At 45.0% G+C, this 15,869-nt stretch overlaps 1 protein-coding gene and 1 long non-coding RNA gene across 3 annotated transcripts in view; one reads left to right on the top strand and one right to left on the bottom strand.

The window, feature by feature from the left end:
- Positions 1–472: 472 nt before the first annotated feature.
- On the bottom strand, positions 473–8,909 carry LOC309534671. The gene is made up of 3 exons (XR_014220826.1): positions 6,392–8,909; positions 4,819–5,093; positions 473–3,932 (listed from the first exon to the last, which is right to left on the bottom strand). It is a non-coding gene; the product is annotated as an uncharacterized lncRNA (long non-coding RNA).
- Positions 8,910–8,942: 33 nt separating this feature from the next.
- Positions 8,943–15,869, top strand: part of DENND2D (DENN domain containing 2D) — a 33,658-nt gene continuing 26,731 nt past the window's right edge. For both annotated transcript variants that reach the window (XM_082226972.1, XM_082226971.1), the window contains exon 1: positions 8,943–9,447. In XM_082226972.1, the coding sequence (XP_082083098.1) occupies positions 8,958–9,447 (490 nt within the window). In that variant the 5' untranslated portion in view covers positions 8,943–8,957. The remainder of the gene's footprint in view (positions 9,448–15,869) is intronic.

Raw genomic sequence — 15,869 nt, 5'->3', positions numbered from 1 at the left:
TCAGTGTGTGCATAGTGGAGTTATCTAGAAGAATCACTTGCTGACAGACCTAAAGGGAAGGGGAGCATTTCTAAAATGAGATCTCTGTCCCTGTCATGTACGCAAAACAATGCTGAACCAAAAACAAAATCAGTGACTTTTTCTTGGCTGGGAATTTTCAAGATAACGGAATAGGCAGCGAATTTCAAGAAACTTCGAGAACCAACACTTAGTCTTGACACATTTGCTGAGGAGAATAGGATAGGTACACTTAGATTTCAGAACAGGGCTAAGTTGTAGAGAAGTCTTCTGAATGAAACTATTTATTTATTTTGTATAACACAACTGTTCTCTGACAACTTCACAGAATCAACAGTGCAAAAATAGAATCAAATACTGTATATAAAAGCAACATTAGGACAAAATTAATTTTACAAGCGGAATAAAACCACACAACAGCATAAAACCAAGGTGCAGAAGTTAGGAACCCCTAAGAAAAGCCCGAGAGAAGAGAAGAATCTTCAGTTGCTGTTGGAGATCATAGGCTAGGGTCTCCTAGGGGAGCATTTCATCACCATAGTACCGCCCCCAGAAAGGCCCTCTCTACTTCTTCTATATTATAAACCACTGCGATGATGTGGGGTTCGCAAGACATGTCAACCAGATGTGAAGGATCACCCATGTTTCAAAAAACCAAGTTCTGTAATGATCTGTGCATTTTTCCTCCTGGTCTTGCAGATCCAGAACTCTTCTCTGTCCAGGACTAATATTAAAAGTAATATATCCACTGTGGCAGCTTTCTTTGCATTGAAAAGCAAGGTGTTTTCCCCCTCCATTTGGGGAGATAGACCTTGAGTGACCTTGAACTGCTGATCCTCCAAGTGAAACCCAACCTACCACAGGTCATAGTGCTCTCATGCAAGAGCACTATATGCTCCCCGTGTTTATTGGTGACGGTGATGGATGCCATTGGAATTTCCACCTTGGGCTCCCAAACTCCTTGCACCAGCATTAGAGTGGAAACCTCCAGCTTAACCCATAACAGATGGGCAGGAGATATTGAAGGATGCAGTTCCTTTTACTCACTGACAGCCCAGCTAAGGAGGAAGAAAGGTTGCTAGGGGGTGCAGATCTCACAGAGTCTATAAATGCTCTCGGACTCTGCCAAGGAGAATCTTGGCAGGAATGTGAGGGATGAGTTTCACTTCATGGCCTATAAAGCCCTTTGGGATCCTCTGGGGTGAGAACTGCTGGAATGCACAGGATTCAAGTTATCACCCAGCCTGTAAATCTTTGGGATCCCAAGGGAAATGGGGTGCTATATAGCTTGGGAGGTTACTCCATAAACCCTTTTAAGTATCTGGCTGGGAGTGGAAGTGCCTTGCTGTGTGAGGTTTACTTTAAATATTCACAGCTTGTGAGGCCCTGAAGGATCTTGCAAAAGGGCACTTGACTTCCCAGACAGACAGTGTGTGTCTCATGGGGAAATTTAAGGCTAAGCTTTTCAGTTAATATTTTCATGCTGGTCATTATTTGCCTGCATATTAGCAGCTCAGTTTGTTATTTCTCCTTGGTATAGGCAGTGAATCTCTAACTCTCCCAGACTTTCCAGTTGCTGATATATATGTGGAATACTTCACAGACTCATAAAACATGAAAGCACAAAACTGAGTTTATTGGAAACTGTCATTAGTATTTATTTTGTTATTATTGATTATAATAATTTATTAACTTGTTAGAAAGATGTATAAACTGCTGAAATCACAAACAAAAATGAGTAACATAGTTCTAAGAAAAAGAAGGAAGCATTCAATATTGCTCACAAGTGAACTCGTTTTGAGAAAGCCTTTTAACAACAAAAGGTTTTAGCATCTCACCAAATGTATACGACGCTGTCATCTAAACATACTGTAAAAACATATAAAGCAGACGTCAAGTAACCATTGTGGAATGATGTATTCTTAATTGCCTGCATAGGCCTGGTGGAATAAAAAAGTTTCCAGCAGCTATTTAAAAGTTGGCACAGAGGGTGTCGGCTGAATCTCTCATTGACAAAGCACTCCACAGGATTGAGCTGATGTTTCTTGTTGTCAAATGAGCCTCACCAACTTGTAGAATTACCGACACTCCTGCAGATGACCTTAATGATCGAGCAGGGATATAAGGGTTGTTAGCATCCTATGTTTGGAGACCAGGACTGGCCCACCCATGAGGCAAGCTGAGGCAGCCACCTCAGGTGCTGCAGATCCAGCCTCCACAGAATGCATCATGCCCCACCATTGTGTTCCTATGGTGGCCGATCAGATTCTTATGGGAAGCTACAAGCAATAGTACTCAAAAGCTTCTGATACTGGAGATGGCATATAGCCAGTCTGAATAGCCACAGATAGCCTTGTCCTCCCTGAATTTGTCAAATACTGGTTTAAAGCCATATAAATTGGTGGCTATTACCCTTATGACTTAGTGGTTTTAATAATAATCATCTCTGGTGCTATCGCTACCCCATCCTCATCTGTTCTGTGGGTAGGGAGCTTAAGCAACTTGCAATGTACACATGTGTCTTATCCCTGCCCTGAAGGGTCTCTCTCACAGTATCCTCTCCAGTAGGGCTAATTTTGTCTGACATGTGTGAGTTTGTAGGATACTGTGTGGCTTTTGAACCTAACAGTGAAATGCACAAATCTGTCAAGGTCTGCAAAGTGAGAGCACGAAAGGAGAGTACACCCCCACCAAGATACCTGATACTGCAAACTCCAGAGTAAACTTAGCATGGCCTTTTGGAAAGTACTCCATGTGGTGAGGCACATAGTAAATTACTGCTTCAAATGCCAACAAATACTTAGGGATTATCAGAACTTATTAAACAAGACTTCCAAACTGATTGGGCAAGAAAGCTTCCAGCCTTAATTATCTCCTGGCAAACCTAAGCAATGGCCGCCACAGCCCCCTTATATTCCACTTGGAACAGAGATGATTTATTGTAATCATTCTTCCAACGTGGAAATAGCTACACGTGAATGAGAATTTCACAAAGTCATTGAGAACGTTGCAAGGTATTGAGGGATACTAGGATTTGTCATCACTGGGACAGACACAGCAGTCATTCATAACAAGCTCTCCAACAATGCCTAATGAGAAAGTACAGCTTCTGTTTTAGTTGCTTCTGTGTAATTGTGTATGTGTGTCAAGCTTACCTGTCAACTGAAGGCATTCTAAGGCCACCGTAGCCATGAAGTTAATTGTACAGGTGCAGTTAACATGCACATTTCTTGTTTTGTAAATTGCAGCTTAGGGGAAGCCTAAACAGTCTCAGGACAGGGATGGTGTGTAAATAGAGGCTTTGCTGAAGTGGTTTTTGTTGGGATCATACCAGGGAGAGAAGTTGCATACACACCTATCCATTTGCGGCATAAAAAAATAGTTTTTCTCAATATGGAATAGTTTGTTCTCATCCTTAGCATGCTGATTTCAATCTGTATTGATTCTGGATCCTGCTATCCAAAAGGATGTATACTGCTACTTGATATGTATTTCAAAATCCTTCCCGATTAGGATATCCATGTCTTTTCCTCCTGCAAATGCCCCAGGTGAGTGAAGAAGGAAGTGGCGGTTGTGATCTTGGTGCATGTGAACTTCTATTTTGTAAACTGCTATTGTAAACTGTTTATTTCTACAATCAAGCAGTATGTAAATTTTATGAAATTAAATAAACATGTCCCTTCACATGTGGAGTAATGCTGAATCGATTTGCAATCAGCTCTTATTTTCAGAATGGAACCAGCTTCTCAAGAAGTGTTTTTCAGGGGCAGAAAGTATGCAATAAATCAGGACTGCACTACATAGAAAAAAGAAGTACTCAGTCTCTAATATTTTGAAATAAAATGTCACATGTAAAAAAATCAGACCAACTCCTCATTCTCCATGAACTTGAGGCTGCTCAGGTTTCCTTTTGCCTGCTATTTACATAACAAAAAACAGGCAAGCAATTAGTATCATGCCTAGTTTGGCCCTGAGAAACTGAATAGCTACTAGTATATTTCAGCTGGAAAAATCTGCATTTTGGGGAGGGGTGAGATACTGTGTGATAATAATACAAGCAAACAGCTGTTATGACATCTTAAGAGGGAAATGGCCTAATAATAATTGTCTACTAACCCCTTGTTTCCATTACATAAGCACACCAGTTTCTCTTTGTCAAATGTCAGAGTGATGTTGCTGTTGCTACAGAAAACTCCATTTGAATTGTATTTCATGTGGGGTAGAGAAATGCTACTCATGGTGGCTTTAGGTAGAAGAGTTTCGATTTGATATCTCGCTTTATTACTACCTGAAGCAGTCTCAAAGCAGCTAACAATCTCCTTTCCCTTCCTCCCCCAAAACAAACACTCTGTGAGGTGAGTGGGGCTGAGAGACTTCAGAGAAGTGTGACTAGCCCAAGGTCACCCAGCAGCTGCATGTGGAGGAGCAGGGAAGCGAACCCGGTTCACCAGATTATGAGACTACTGCTCTTAACCACACCACACTGGCTCTCTGGTAGGAGGAAGAAGGGCAGCTAACAGATTCCTCATCAAGGTGAGACAGGGACTGGGGAATTAAACTCTTACCTTTTGCATGCTACATTTCAACTACACAAAAGCTTGAGGGTTCAATACACAAACACACACCTCCATCCTCTATCCAGGCACATAAGAGGCATCATCAGACGTTAAGGGCATTTATAGCCAAGCAAAAGCACTCAAGGATGTGGAGCAGGAACAGTTAGAGTGGGGCCTAGAGAGGGAGAATAGTCTCTAGGAAGAGTCTCAAGGGCATTCAGCCCTCAGACTTGAGGTTCCTCACCTGTGTTGTACAACCTCTGGCAAGAGGGCCTCCACAACCTGCTCCATCAGCACTGCTTTCCTTACATCGTCAGATAATAAAAGTACACAGGCACCACCTCAGGTATGAAGCTCTTCCAAAGGCAGTGTTTTGCTTCAGGATGGTCTGACACAGCAAGGAATCCCTTTGTGCTGTTCCTGCCAGGAGGGCCGAGGGTGCCTGTTGAGGTATGTGGATATTGGCTGATAGGAGGTTTCTTTGTTGTTATCCTGACACCTAGTGGTAGGGAAAAAAATCTGCAACAAATCAATTCACTAAGTTAACTTTCAGATCATGCCTGCTTACTGGATGTTCATCCTTATTTGTTTGCACAAAGGCTGCAGGGAGACAGGTTAGATGACATTGAGGTTAGCTGAATTAAGCATTTGTTCTGGTTTCTTTGTGGGAAGTTTATAGAATGTCATGATACCCCATACTTTCTAGTGCATTTCCATATCTTTTGCGGGGAGTGGGGAGGATGCTGGTTTGTTGCACAAGAGCACCAAACCTACTTTAATCAGTTCTGGCTGGGGGGAAAAAGCCCTAAGAATAAATAGGTGCTGGCATTTGAGCACCTCTTGAGTTTGCGAGGCTAAATCCAAGAGTATAAACCTTCCTATGAAAAGTAACAGAAATAATTGACCAGCAACAAGCAAGTGGCAGATGAGCCACTACTAAATGCAAAATAACGTTGAACTGCTAATATAACCGCAGTTATAATCACACAATTTACTTAGGAGTTGCTGTGAATATCCCCAGAAATACTGACGTGACATATTGGAGCCAATAAAAAAAGCTGGGGATTATTAGGAAAAGTACAGAGACTGCTGTAGAGTGTATAATTAACAGTGCACAATGAGACTTTAATTTATTTTGGCATTTATACTCCACTCCAGAGAGTTCAAGGTGGCATTCACAGTTTTCCCTCTCCCCATTTTATCTTGATAAAAGATTCCTGCACTGCAGGGTGTTGGGCTGGATAACCCTTCCAACTCTATGATTCTGTGATTAACCTTGTGAGGTAAGTTAGGCTGAAAGATAGTGACTGGCCCAAGGTCATCCAGTGAGCTTTCTAACCCAGGGGAAATTGGTACAGTCTTCTCTCAGGTCCTGCGGCAGCACTGTAACCATTACATTACAGTGGTACCTCGGGTTACATACGCTTCAGGTTACAGACTCCGCTAACCCAAAAATAGTTCTTCAGGTTAAGAACTTTGCTTTAGGATGAGAACAGAAATTGTGTGGCGGCGGCGCAGCAGCAGCAGGAGGCCCCATTAGCTAAAGTGGTGCTTCAGGTTAAGAACAGTTTCAGGTTAAGAACAGACCTCCAGAACGAATTAAGTTCTTAACCCGAGGTATCACTGTACACTGGCTCTCAAATACAGTATAGCAGTACCCAGTATAATACAATAAAATGTATAGTGCAGAATGTATAGGAACAACCCAGGCAAAGCTAAGCACTTCTGCTGATTCACTGGGAGACGGAGCGAAGCACATCAACCATTGTTTCACTTTGGCTTTACTGTCTACAGTTTTAGCACTTAATAATAAGCACCTTAAATACTTATTGCGAGGTAAGTATAAGGGCATAGCTGGGTCCGTTCTTTAGCAGGGACCACTTTCCCTACTTTTTCTTTGGACATCGTAGAATAACTATGATTGAGTATAATCGCTTTCCATCACATAGAACATTCCTTAATGTTCCATAGAGCGGGTGCCAGGGTGAGACCATGCGTGCACTTTATGGGTGTGAACTTAATGGATGTCAGTTGATAAATTATAGTTTCAAGGACTTTGAGTGACCCCAAAGCATTCCCAACCTGCCACCTGTTATCTATTTACATAGTCTGAGAGCAAGTCATTTTGTCAGGAGAGTACAGTACAATGTTGACAGAAAATAATTACCCGGCTTCTGCTGGTGGGCTCTAGAGAAAATGTCTCCCTTCTGATTGTTTCTTCTGAGAATCAACGGGGAAAGTGACCTTGCTGTATGTTCCGTTGCTTCTTTGGCTACCAGCCCATTCAGCACAAGAAGCGTCCTATGAGGGGACCATTCTTCCTTTCACACTGTGGGTGGCTGTTATTGTCTCCCCAGAAAGGGAATTCAGGCCAATTCTTCAAACTGAAAACTTCAGCTGTACTGCCCATACAAAGGGGGTCCTTTTCCTAGGGTAGCAGAGCATAAGAAACGTTAACTCTGTTCATGAGACCAGTCCTATCATTAGGCTTAGTGAGTCAGTTGAATCAGGCAGCAGATTCTGGGGAGCAGCTAGCAGTAGTGAGGTAGTGGAGAACAGATCTGTGTATTGGTTGCCTGGGATGGTGCACTAAACTAGCTTGCTGCCCTCAGCTGTGGTGGAAGATGCTCACCCATCACCTGTCACCTGGGCTGAAGTAAGATTCAACTACCAGTCCGGTTGGCTTAGGTACATGCAATGGAGAGGGGCTGCCATCTTTTCTCTCAATTCGGGCAGCAAAATTACTCTGATTGGTGTCCTTGGACCAAACAGAATTAATTCAGATGCTTTCAACCAATCACATTGCAGCTGCCACAGTTCTGTTCTGAGAGAGGAGCTTGGCCAGCACATTAAGGTAAAAAGGTAAAGGACCCCTGGATGGTTAGGTCCAGTCAAAGGCGACTATGGGGTTGTGGCGCTCATCTCACTTTCAGGCTGAGGGAGCTGGCGTTTGTTCACAGACAGCTTCCGGGTCATGTGGCCAGCATGACTAAACCACTTCTGGCGCACAGAAAGGCCGTTTACCTTTCCGCTGCAGCGGTACCTATTTATCTACTTGCACTGGCATGCTTTCAAACTGCTAGGTTGGCAGGAGCTGGGACAGAGCAATGGGAGCTCACCCCATTGCGCAGATATGAACCTCCGACCTTCTGATTGGCAAGTCCAAGAGGCTCAATGGTTTAGACCACAGCGCCACCCACTGGGAAGCACCAGTTAGATTGTGTTAATTTGGTTATAAAGCATGGGAGGCAACTATGACAACAAGATTGTTTGGTTGATTTGCTGTGCTGAGAGAAACAGATTTCCTTCCTTGCTGCAGAAATAAACCCACCTTTTCTCTCATATGCTAGCAAATAGCCTTTTTCTTTCTCCACACCACCCCTTAACCTATTCTTTCCCTTTTTCAGCCCACAGCCTTGCTCTCTTTCCCATATACCCCTATGTGCACATCTGGGTCAAGTCTTCTCTCCCTATTTTAACTTCTGCCTGTCCTGCCCTCTGCCCCACAAGCCTCAGTGGACAGTCACCCTTGAACATTACTAATGCAAAGTCCACACTGGCTGGGACAAACCATAAGAGCATTTATCCACATGGCAAATTCAGTCTGTCTAAACCCAGCATTGTAAAGTTTCTTCATTCATTCAGATATATATGTTACATATGTGGCTCCCAGAATGGAAGATCTCATCCAAGAAGCAAATAATTACAACCAGATTAAAGAGAGTTCATTATAAAACCACAGCACCAAAACAGACAGAATACGTGGATTAAATAATATTAGACACAGCCCTTCTTTAATGCACCAGAATGCAACAAAACATATTACTCTCATTATCAGTGCGTAATTGGGCATATGACATAAGGCCTTGGCTGGACAAACAGATTTGCAGACTAATCCTATCCCAAATACATGTTTAAAAGACTATCTTCTTGTAAGAGACTGGAATCCTTTGGGAGTTTGCTCTGCTTTATTCTCCCTTAATTTACCAGTTTAACTCCTGAAAGCAGCGCTTTCATCTTTGGAAAATTAAGAGAGACACAATAAATTCTGACTGTCTATGAAACCCACATAAAATTGTGCATTTCAAGGGTTACGTTTTCCCAGTGTGTGCACATTGCACTTGCAGTTGGGAACTGAGAAACTTACTATTGTGTGTTTTCAGTAAGACTGATCTTTTCTTACCTTTTGTAGCTGTATTTTTACTGTATTATGTGTTTGTGTAGTATTAAGTATTTGTTTTCTGCTCCGCAGACTGTATTTATTTCATGCTTGTATTATTATTATTTAAAAAGTTTTGCAGAACCACCTTGCTCATAGTTTCTTAGCAAGCCTGCGAGTTATTAAGAAACTCTGAACACCGTTGTAAAAACGGTTTAGAAATAATGCCAAGACGAGACAAGCGCCCCGTCTCCGGGCAGCAAAAGACACCCACGAGCGCGCGCGTACACGTCGCGTGGCTTTGGACTGCGCCCTTTGCCTACAGGAAGGCCCTGGCCGTCCAGCCAACCAATCCGGGCAGGGTCCACCCCACCTCTGCTCAGGTGCTCTCCCTGCGGCCTCCAGGGGATGCTGCTCCCTTGGCTGCTCCGCTCGCGTCCGCTGGGGAGCGACGGGGCGCCGCCTCCCTCTCCGCGCGGCACCGGCTCCTTGCGCGCCTCTCAGGTGTGCGGCGGCTCCGCAGCTGCGGCGCCAAAAGCGAAAGCGCGCCAGGCGGCAGAGGAGGAGGCGGCGCTGGGCAGAAGCTGAGCACCCGCCGAAGAAGCAGAGGGGCGGACCGGCCGCCTGGGGAGTGCGCGCGGCTGCGCGGCATGGCGGGGGAAAGCTTCGTGCGCTTCTTCCGAAACAGCCTGCGCCGGAGGTCGTCCAGGAGAGGTGAGCAGAGCCGCGGCGGCGCCCCTGCCCGGGCTTCCCCACCCGGCGACCCTTGTCCGGCCGCCCGCCCGTCAGCCTGGCGCCAGTTCCGGGTCTCCTCGGCGCCTGCCTCCCGCGCGCGTCTTTCGGAGGCAACAGGTCTCCCCGGTAGCAGAAAGCAAAGCGCGCGCCCGACCCCCCCCGGGTATCTGAGCCCGCGCCCGCGTATGAAATGAGGGGTGGGGGTCCCTTGCCGCTGCCAGCGTGAACTTCGCCGCCGAAGCTTCCAGGAATCCGAGGCCGAGCGAGGCCCGCCCCGGGGGGCAGCCCAGCCAGCGCTGTTCCCGGACGCCTGGAGAATCCCGGGCCGGCTCTCCGGGAGTCGGAAAGTCCCCACGCGTGCTTGGCTCTGGGGAGGGAGAGAGAAAGCGCCGTTGAAGCATACGCTGTGTGGGGAAATGGGTGTAACTACCATGGGCATTTCGGGAATGACCCCGAGAAAGAGTGGGAATCCCAAGGAAGGGCGATCCCTTGTTGGAGTGCTTTTTTAAACAGACAACACGGAAACGCACAGCTCCCTTATCGACGCATTTGCAGCGTGTTTTCTTTAAAGTCGTCGCTGCTGCTTTCAAGTGCGCGTAGGATTGCAGCCTCAGGCTCGTTTTCGCCGTCAAGGGGTGTAGACAAAATTATGTAAAATGGGCTAGTTGCTTCTTATTCCCCTGATGCTCATAATGGGATATTAAAATAGGAGGCGGGTGTTTTTTTTAAGAGCACTACCATGCATGCTTGTGAGGACAGGAATCTAATTATATTTATAATTGGGAGTACCAGAGCAGATGGCTTTTGTTGTTCTGGGATAATTAAAGCAGAGAACAAAAGCACAGCCTGCCAAGTTATCATTGCAAATGATTTTTAAAGGTAGCCTTTTTAGAATATATACTTCTGGAGTAAGTACTAACTAATGCAGATTAGTGGTTGTAATACAGAATACGAATAGAGGCTCTCTAAACTATGTGGTAAGGAGGAATGAATGGATCTGTTAATTCTGGTTTCCCAATCTTAAATTCTCCACCAATTAGCATTTTTACAAAAAAAAAACAACAAAAAAAATTGCCAGTATTTTAATGTAAATTTCTCTTAATAAACACATTTTTGCAAGGCACTTTCCTTTAATATAATGCTTTTGGGGTTTGCTATTTTCACAAATACATGCATTTTTATGCACACTTTACCCTAGACTGATGAGATAAACATTTGAGTACAGAATAAAGAAGAAAGTCAAAAACCACAAGGCCACAACTTTTGCTAAAGTTTATTGTGTGGCTGCAAGTTGGCCACTGTCGTTGATTTTTCCAGTTGTTGCATCCATTTTACAATTACACTGTCAGTACTCCAGTTTCATACTTGTAGTGGTTCTCAGAGGCCTGCTATTGACAATTACTTGGCTGGCAAACGTTTTTGTGTGACAAGAGGAACAGAAACATACCTTCCCCGCCACCACACAAAAGATGTTTCATATGAAAATGTGCTTCATGAGAACCTCAAATCACACAGACTTCCAGTAAGGGAAGAAGGGGGGGATTGCATCTTGCCTCCCTATGTTCAGTGCAGCTGCCAGGTTTATGCAAAGAGGACAGAACATAAGAGTCCTGCTGGATCTGGCCAGTGGCTCATCTGAGAGCCACTGTTAAGAGCGATAGACTTGTAATCTGGGGAACCAGGTTCGCTTCCCCGCTCCTCCACATGCAGCTGCTGGGTGACCTTGGGCTAGCCACACGTCTTTGAAGTCTCTCAGCCCCACTCACCTCACAGAGTGTTTGTTGTGGGGGAGGAAGGGAAAGGAGAATGTTAGCCGCTTTGAGACTCTTTCAGGTAGTGATAAAGCGAGATTCTTCTAGCCCAACATCCTGTTCTCACAGTGACCAGCCAGATGCCTGTAGGAAGCTTGCAAAAGCATTCTCCCCACCCGCACCTGGCATTACTATCTCCAACCATGGAAGCAGTGCATAGCCACCATGGCTCGTAGCCATTGATAGCCTTACCCTTCATAAGTGTGTCTAAGCCTCTTTTAAAGCCAGTCAAGTTGGTGGCCATTTCTTCCTCCTACAGGAGCAAGTTCCATCGTTTAAAAACAGGCAAGTCCCAATTTACGTTCCAAGGCACCACACATTTAAGTGTAATCACATACATTGGAAACACTATTGAAAAAAGCCTGAAAAACCTTTGGCTGTACCGATAGTCTTGGATTCCGAGCCCCCTTCAGGTCAGCCAGCACATAGCCAATGGCCAGGGATGATGGGTGCTGTAATAAAACAATACCCGGAACAACACAGATTCCCCATGACTTGTTTGGGGTTTATATTGACATATTTGGCTGGAGAATAATATCTTCTGGATTGGAGCCAACTGAGTTCTACTTTTACTATTAAAAGTAATGGAAATAAGTTAAATTCAGTGGATCTACTCAGAGTAGACAAGCACTGGCTACAACCCTCTGTCTCCTTGAAGGAAAAAGATGATCACAGCCACATAAAAGATCACAGCTACAAAACATTTTGCATCTCTTTAAAGAGGAATAAAATGTCTGTCTTCCAAATTCAGCCACATGCTATGTGCAGAGCTCCATAAAAGGCTTAATGCATGTTTGCAAGCACTTGCAATCATACAGGTACACTCGCTGAGAAGTCCATATTGACGGACAACTTGCCACCATGTCATGTATGAAACTATCTCATGCCTGTCCAGACATACCAACCTAGGGTAGCTGGGGGCAAGGGGGCTTAACTGCCACTCCATTTTATGTTCTCTTGTGGTCACGAAGACTCCTTCCCAATCTGCCCCAAGATTTCAAATGCTGTGTGTTACGCTTATTTCTATAGGGATAAGGTACTGACTTGTCTAAATATCAGTTTAGAAACCAGCTTGGTAAACTCTCCCTGGCAGTTATGCTGGAAGAACAGTAACTCTATTCAGCAGCTGTTCCTTCTGCATACCCACATACATCCCATGCTCTATAATAGGCACTCACCACCTCATTATCTGCAGAGTCACCTGCCTAAGGCAAACACGGAAAGGGTTCTCCCTACATACCTTCTGCTTAGAGAGCTTCACCTTTGCTCCCCAGACTGCCGAATGCACCAATTGGAGCAAGCTGCTTTGCATCTTATGCCATCATAAATGGAGACTAATCCCTAATCCAGCCCTAACCAGATGGGCACTATGGAAATTGGGTGTGTTTTTACCTGCAGATTGGTTCCGTTTATTTTGGCCTCGTGGTGCAGATCCTTTCCATTCCAGGAAAGAGAACCATTCCATTATTAGGAAACTGTGTATAAATAAAGCATTTCTGAGGTTGTTTTGCAAAGGTGTGGTGAGCCCCAGTTGGTGGCTGCTAAATTCATGTAACGCTCAAGTAAAGTGTTTTAGCACAGTGTGTAACTTGGCTCTAAACCAGCCAGGTTGTTGATGGGGCTGGTGTAGCAAGAAGCACCAGAAGCCCTCTGTTTGTATCAACCCCCCTCCCCCCCAAAAAACTTGCTGTGGAAAAGCCCAATGAATCTATATTGGAAAACAGCCAAACTTTTCCCACATTTTTGGTGGTTCAGGAACTGCAGAGACAAGAAAGCCTTGCAAACTTACCAAGGGAGGGTGGGGAGAAAACATTTTCTTTGTTGCAGTCTATTGCTCACAGTTACCTTATTACTGAAGCTAATGTTGGGGAGATGGCACGGTGGTGAAGCAGGTGTGATGGAGTTGCACCTAGTGGCACTGTTAGCGTAGGCACTCAGGGCGCCTCAGCAGAACAGGAAGAAGGGCCTCAGAATGCAGCAGGGCAGGCTTATTACAAATGGAAGCAAGCAAAGCAATACACATTACCACCATAAAACGGTTAAGTCTAGAATTGTGCTAGTGATGACTCCCTACATAGAAGCGAAATAATTTGGATTTTTAAATTTTTATTTTGATCAGTAGAAGGTCCCCCAAAGGGGAATGTGTGTGACATTCATTTGCAATAAATGCACAGTAAAGGTACAGTTCAGGCAGGTCTTAAGAAGCAGGAATAAAACTTTTAAGGGTGTAATCCTTAAAGGGGGGGGGACCACAGAAATTTGTCATTGGTGGATTTACCCTGGACTAAATGGTGCAGCTGAACCAGGTTGCACAAAAAGGCTCCCACAATAAATGAAATAGATATAAACAATAAAAATAATAATGCAATAATGCAATAGAGGTTAATGATATACATTATTCCTGGGAATACAACAGAATCAGAATCTGGTAACTGAGGGCACCAACATCTTTTAAGTGCTTAGGGCCTCTGAAGGTCTTAATCCAGCCTGTCTTTGAGCCAGTTACTTGGTCTCATAGGAGAACAATCCTGTCTCCACAGTCTAATACTAGCATTTAGTGGTCTCAGCAGGTAATTGCAACAAGCACAATTCCCCAGTGTGGAACAAAGGCCCGATTTGTTTTCCTCCTGTGCAAACAGCCGCCTATAAGTTTCTTGAACTTGCTGCTGTTTAGGCAGGTGGGGAAAAACCTGCTGTAGCAGCAGCCAAAATCAGATTCTGAAATTAACCAAAACCCATCCCTAGCTGCAGAATTGCTGCCAAACCTGTTGTAACAAATGACGCAGGCTTTCTGTTTGCCCCGTTTCCTTTCTGGGTGCATTCAAGTGAATTTACTTCCTGGGTGGCGTTAATTCTTTATTCCTCCACCCAATCTTTCTGATGCAGTTGTGATTTTTCTCTTTTTGGGGCTTGGACTCAAGCCATCTAAACTTTCCTGCTGCAATCAATCAGTCAAAGAAAGAAAGACTCACTCCTCTGTGCAGCAACCAAACACCTGTGCAGAGAAAGCTGTAAAACCTCAAGATCCGGTAGCACTGAAAACAATTGCGCAAGTCACCTGACAAGTGCTTTGTGGCAACCCTGGGACGTTCCACGTCCTGTAACCGTTTCTGAGGAAAGAAGCAGGTCCTGTTGTAAGACTGAATTTGAGATTTCTTTGGTTCAAGCTACAGCTTGCATGAATTTACCAAGGGGTGGGAAGCTATGGGCTCTTCTCCAAAGTACAGAAAGAGTCTTCTAGTGTGGGCTCCCCCCCCCCATTTCAAAAAACATAAGGTTATTTACAAGGCAGGTAAGTGTGCATTTGATGGGTCAATGATCATTGCTTAATAAGCTAGCTAAGGGAAGGATCCAGACATAGCAAAGCTTGTGGGGGATTTACAGCTTGAGCATAAAGTCTAATGAACTACATTGGGGCTTAATCAGTAACTAGTTTTAGAACTGTAGCCTTACTCTCATATTTATGCTGGATCATGCCCCATTCTGTTTGTTCAAAGGTTAGCATTTTTGTGGCTGTTTGCATAATCTTATTCCGCTGAATTTGGCTCCTGATCCTAGTAGCATTCTGGGATGTGTTGATCATACTTTTTGCCCCATAGGCATTTCTGGCATGGTGAAGATTTTTATTTTTCCATTATTCCACCTTTCCTCCAAGAAGCTCAATGCTTCTCCCCCTCCTCATTTTACCCTGACTCGGCCATGTAACTCATTGGGTGGCCTTGGGCTAGTCACTGTATTTTAACCTATTTTACCTCACAGGGGTTGTTGTGAGGGAAGATGCATACACAAGTACAGTTGTATATGCATAGAGCCCCTTTTCTCATTGGTGCCAAAGATGTGGACCATGGGGGGCGTTGACCAGTGGCATTGTGGGTATAGTCAGTAGCCTCAGAGGGGTCTGGTCCATTAGGGTGAGTGGAGCCAAGTACCTCCTGCCCCTGCCTGCCTTTTTGCAGGGCTGGCCCAAGACATTTTGGCACCTGAGGCGAACCACAAAATGGCAGACACAGACACACACACACACCGGCCAGGAAAAAAGGAGTGTGTGAAGATCTACATCCAGAACAAGGGGAAAACAAAATTATACATTAGGAGCAAGAATGGGAGGAGACCAGCAGCGCCCCCTATTTGCCACAAGGCTGCTGAGAAGAAGAGGAGGAGTTTGGATTTGATATCCCGTTTTATCACTACCCAAAGGAGTCTCAAAGTGGCTAAAATTCTCCTTTCCCTTCCTGCCCCACAAGAAACACTCTGTGAGGTGAGTGGGGCTGAGAGACTTCAAAGAAGTGTGACTAGCCCAAGGTCACCCAGCAGCTGCATGTGGAGGAGCGGAGATGCGAACCCGGTTCCCCAGATTACTGCTCTTAACCACTACACCACACTGGCTGAGGAGGTGGCAGTTCCCACTTCCAAGAGTTGCGCTGCTGCTGTGGCGGCAGCAGTGGATGATACATTCCTTGGAGGCCGGATCTGCTGCCCCTGTGCATTCTGCTGCCCAAGGTGGTTGCCTCACCTTCCATCATAGGTGAGCTGGCCCTACTTCTTACTTACACCAGTCAGGAGGTATCTCTGCCTGTCATCGGCTGTGGT

Source organism: Podarcis vaucheri (genome assembly GCF_965113315.1).
Source record: "Podarcis vaucheri genome assembly, chromosome: 6".
Classification (NCBI taxonomy): Eukaryota; Metazoa; Chordata; class Lepidosauria; order Squamata; family Lacertidae; genus Podarcis; species Podarcis vaucheri.
The sequence above is the reverse complement of the archived record's forward strand: the minus strand, read 5'-3'. Positions and strand labels throughout refer to the sequence as shown.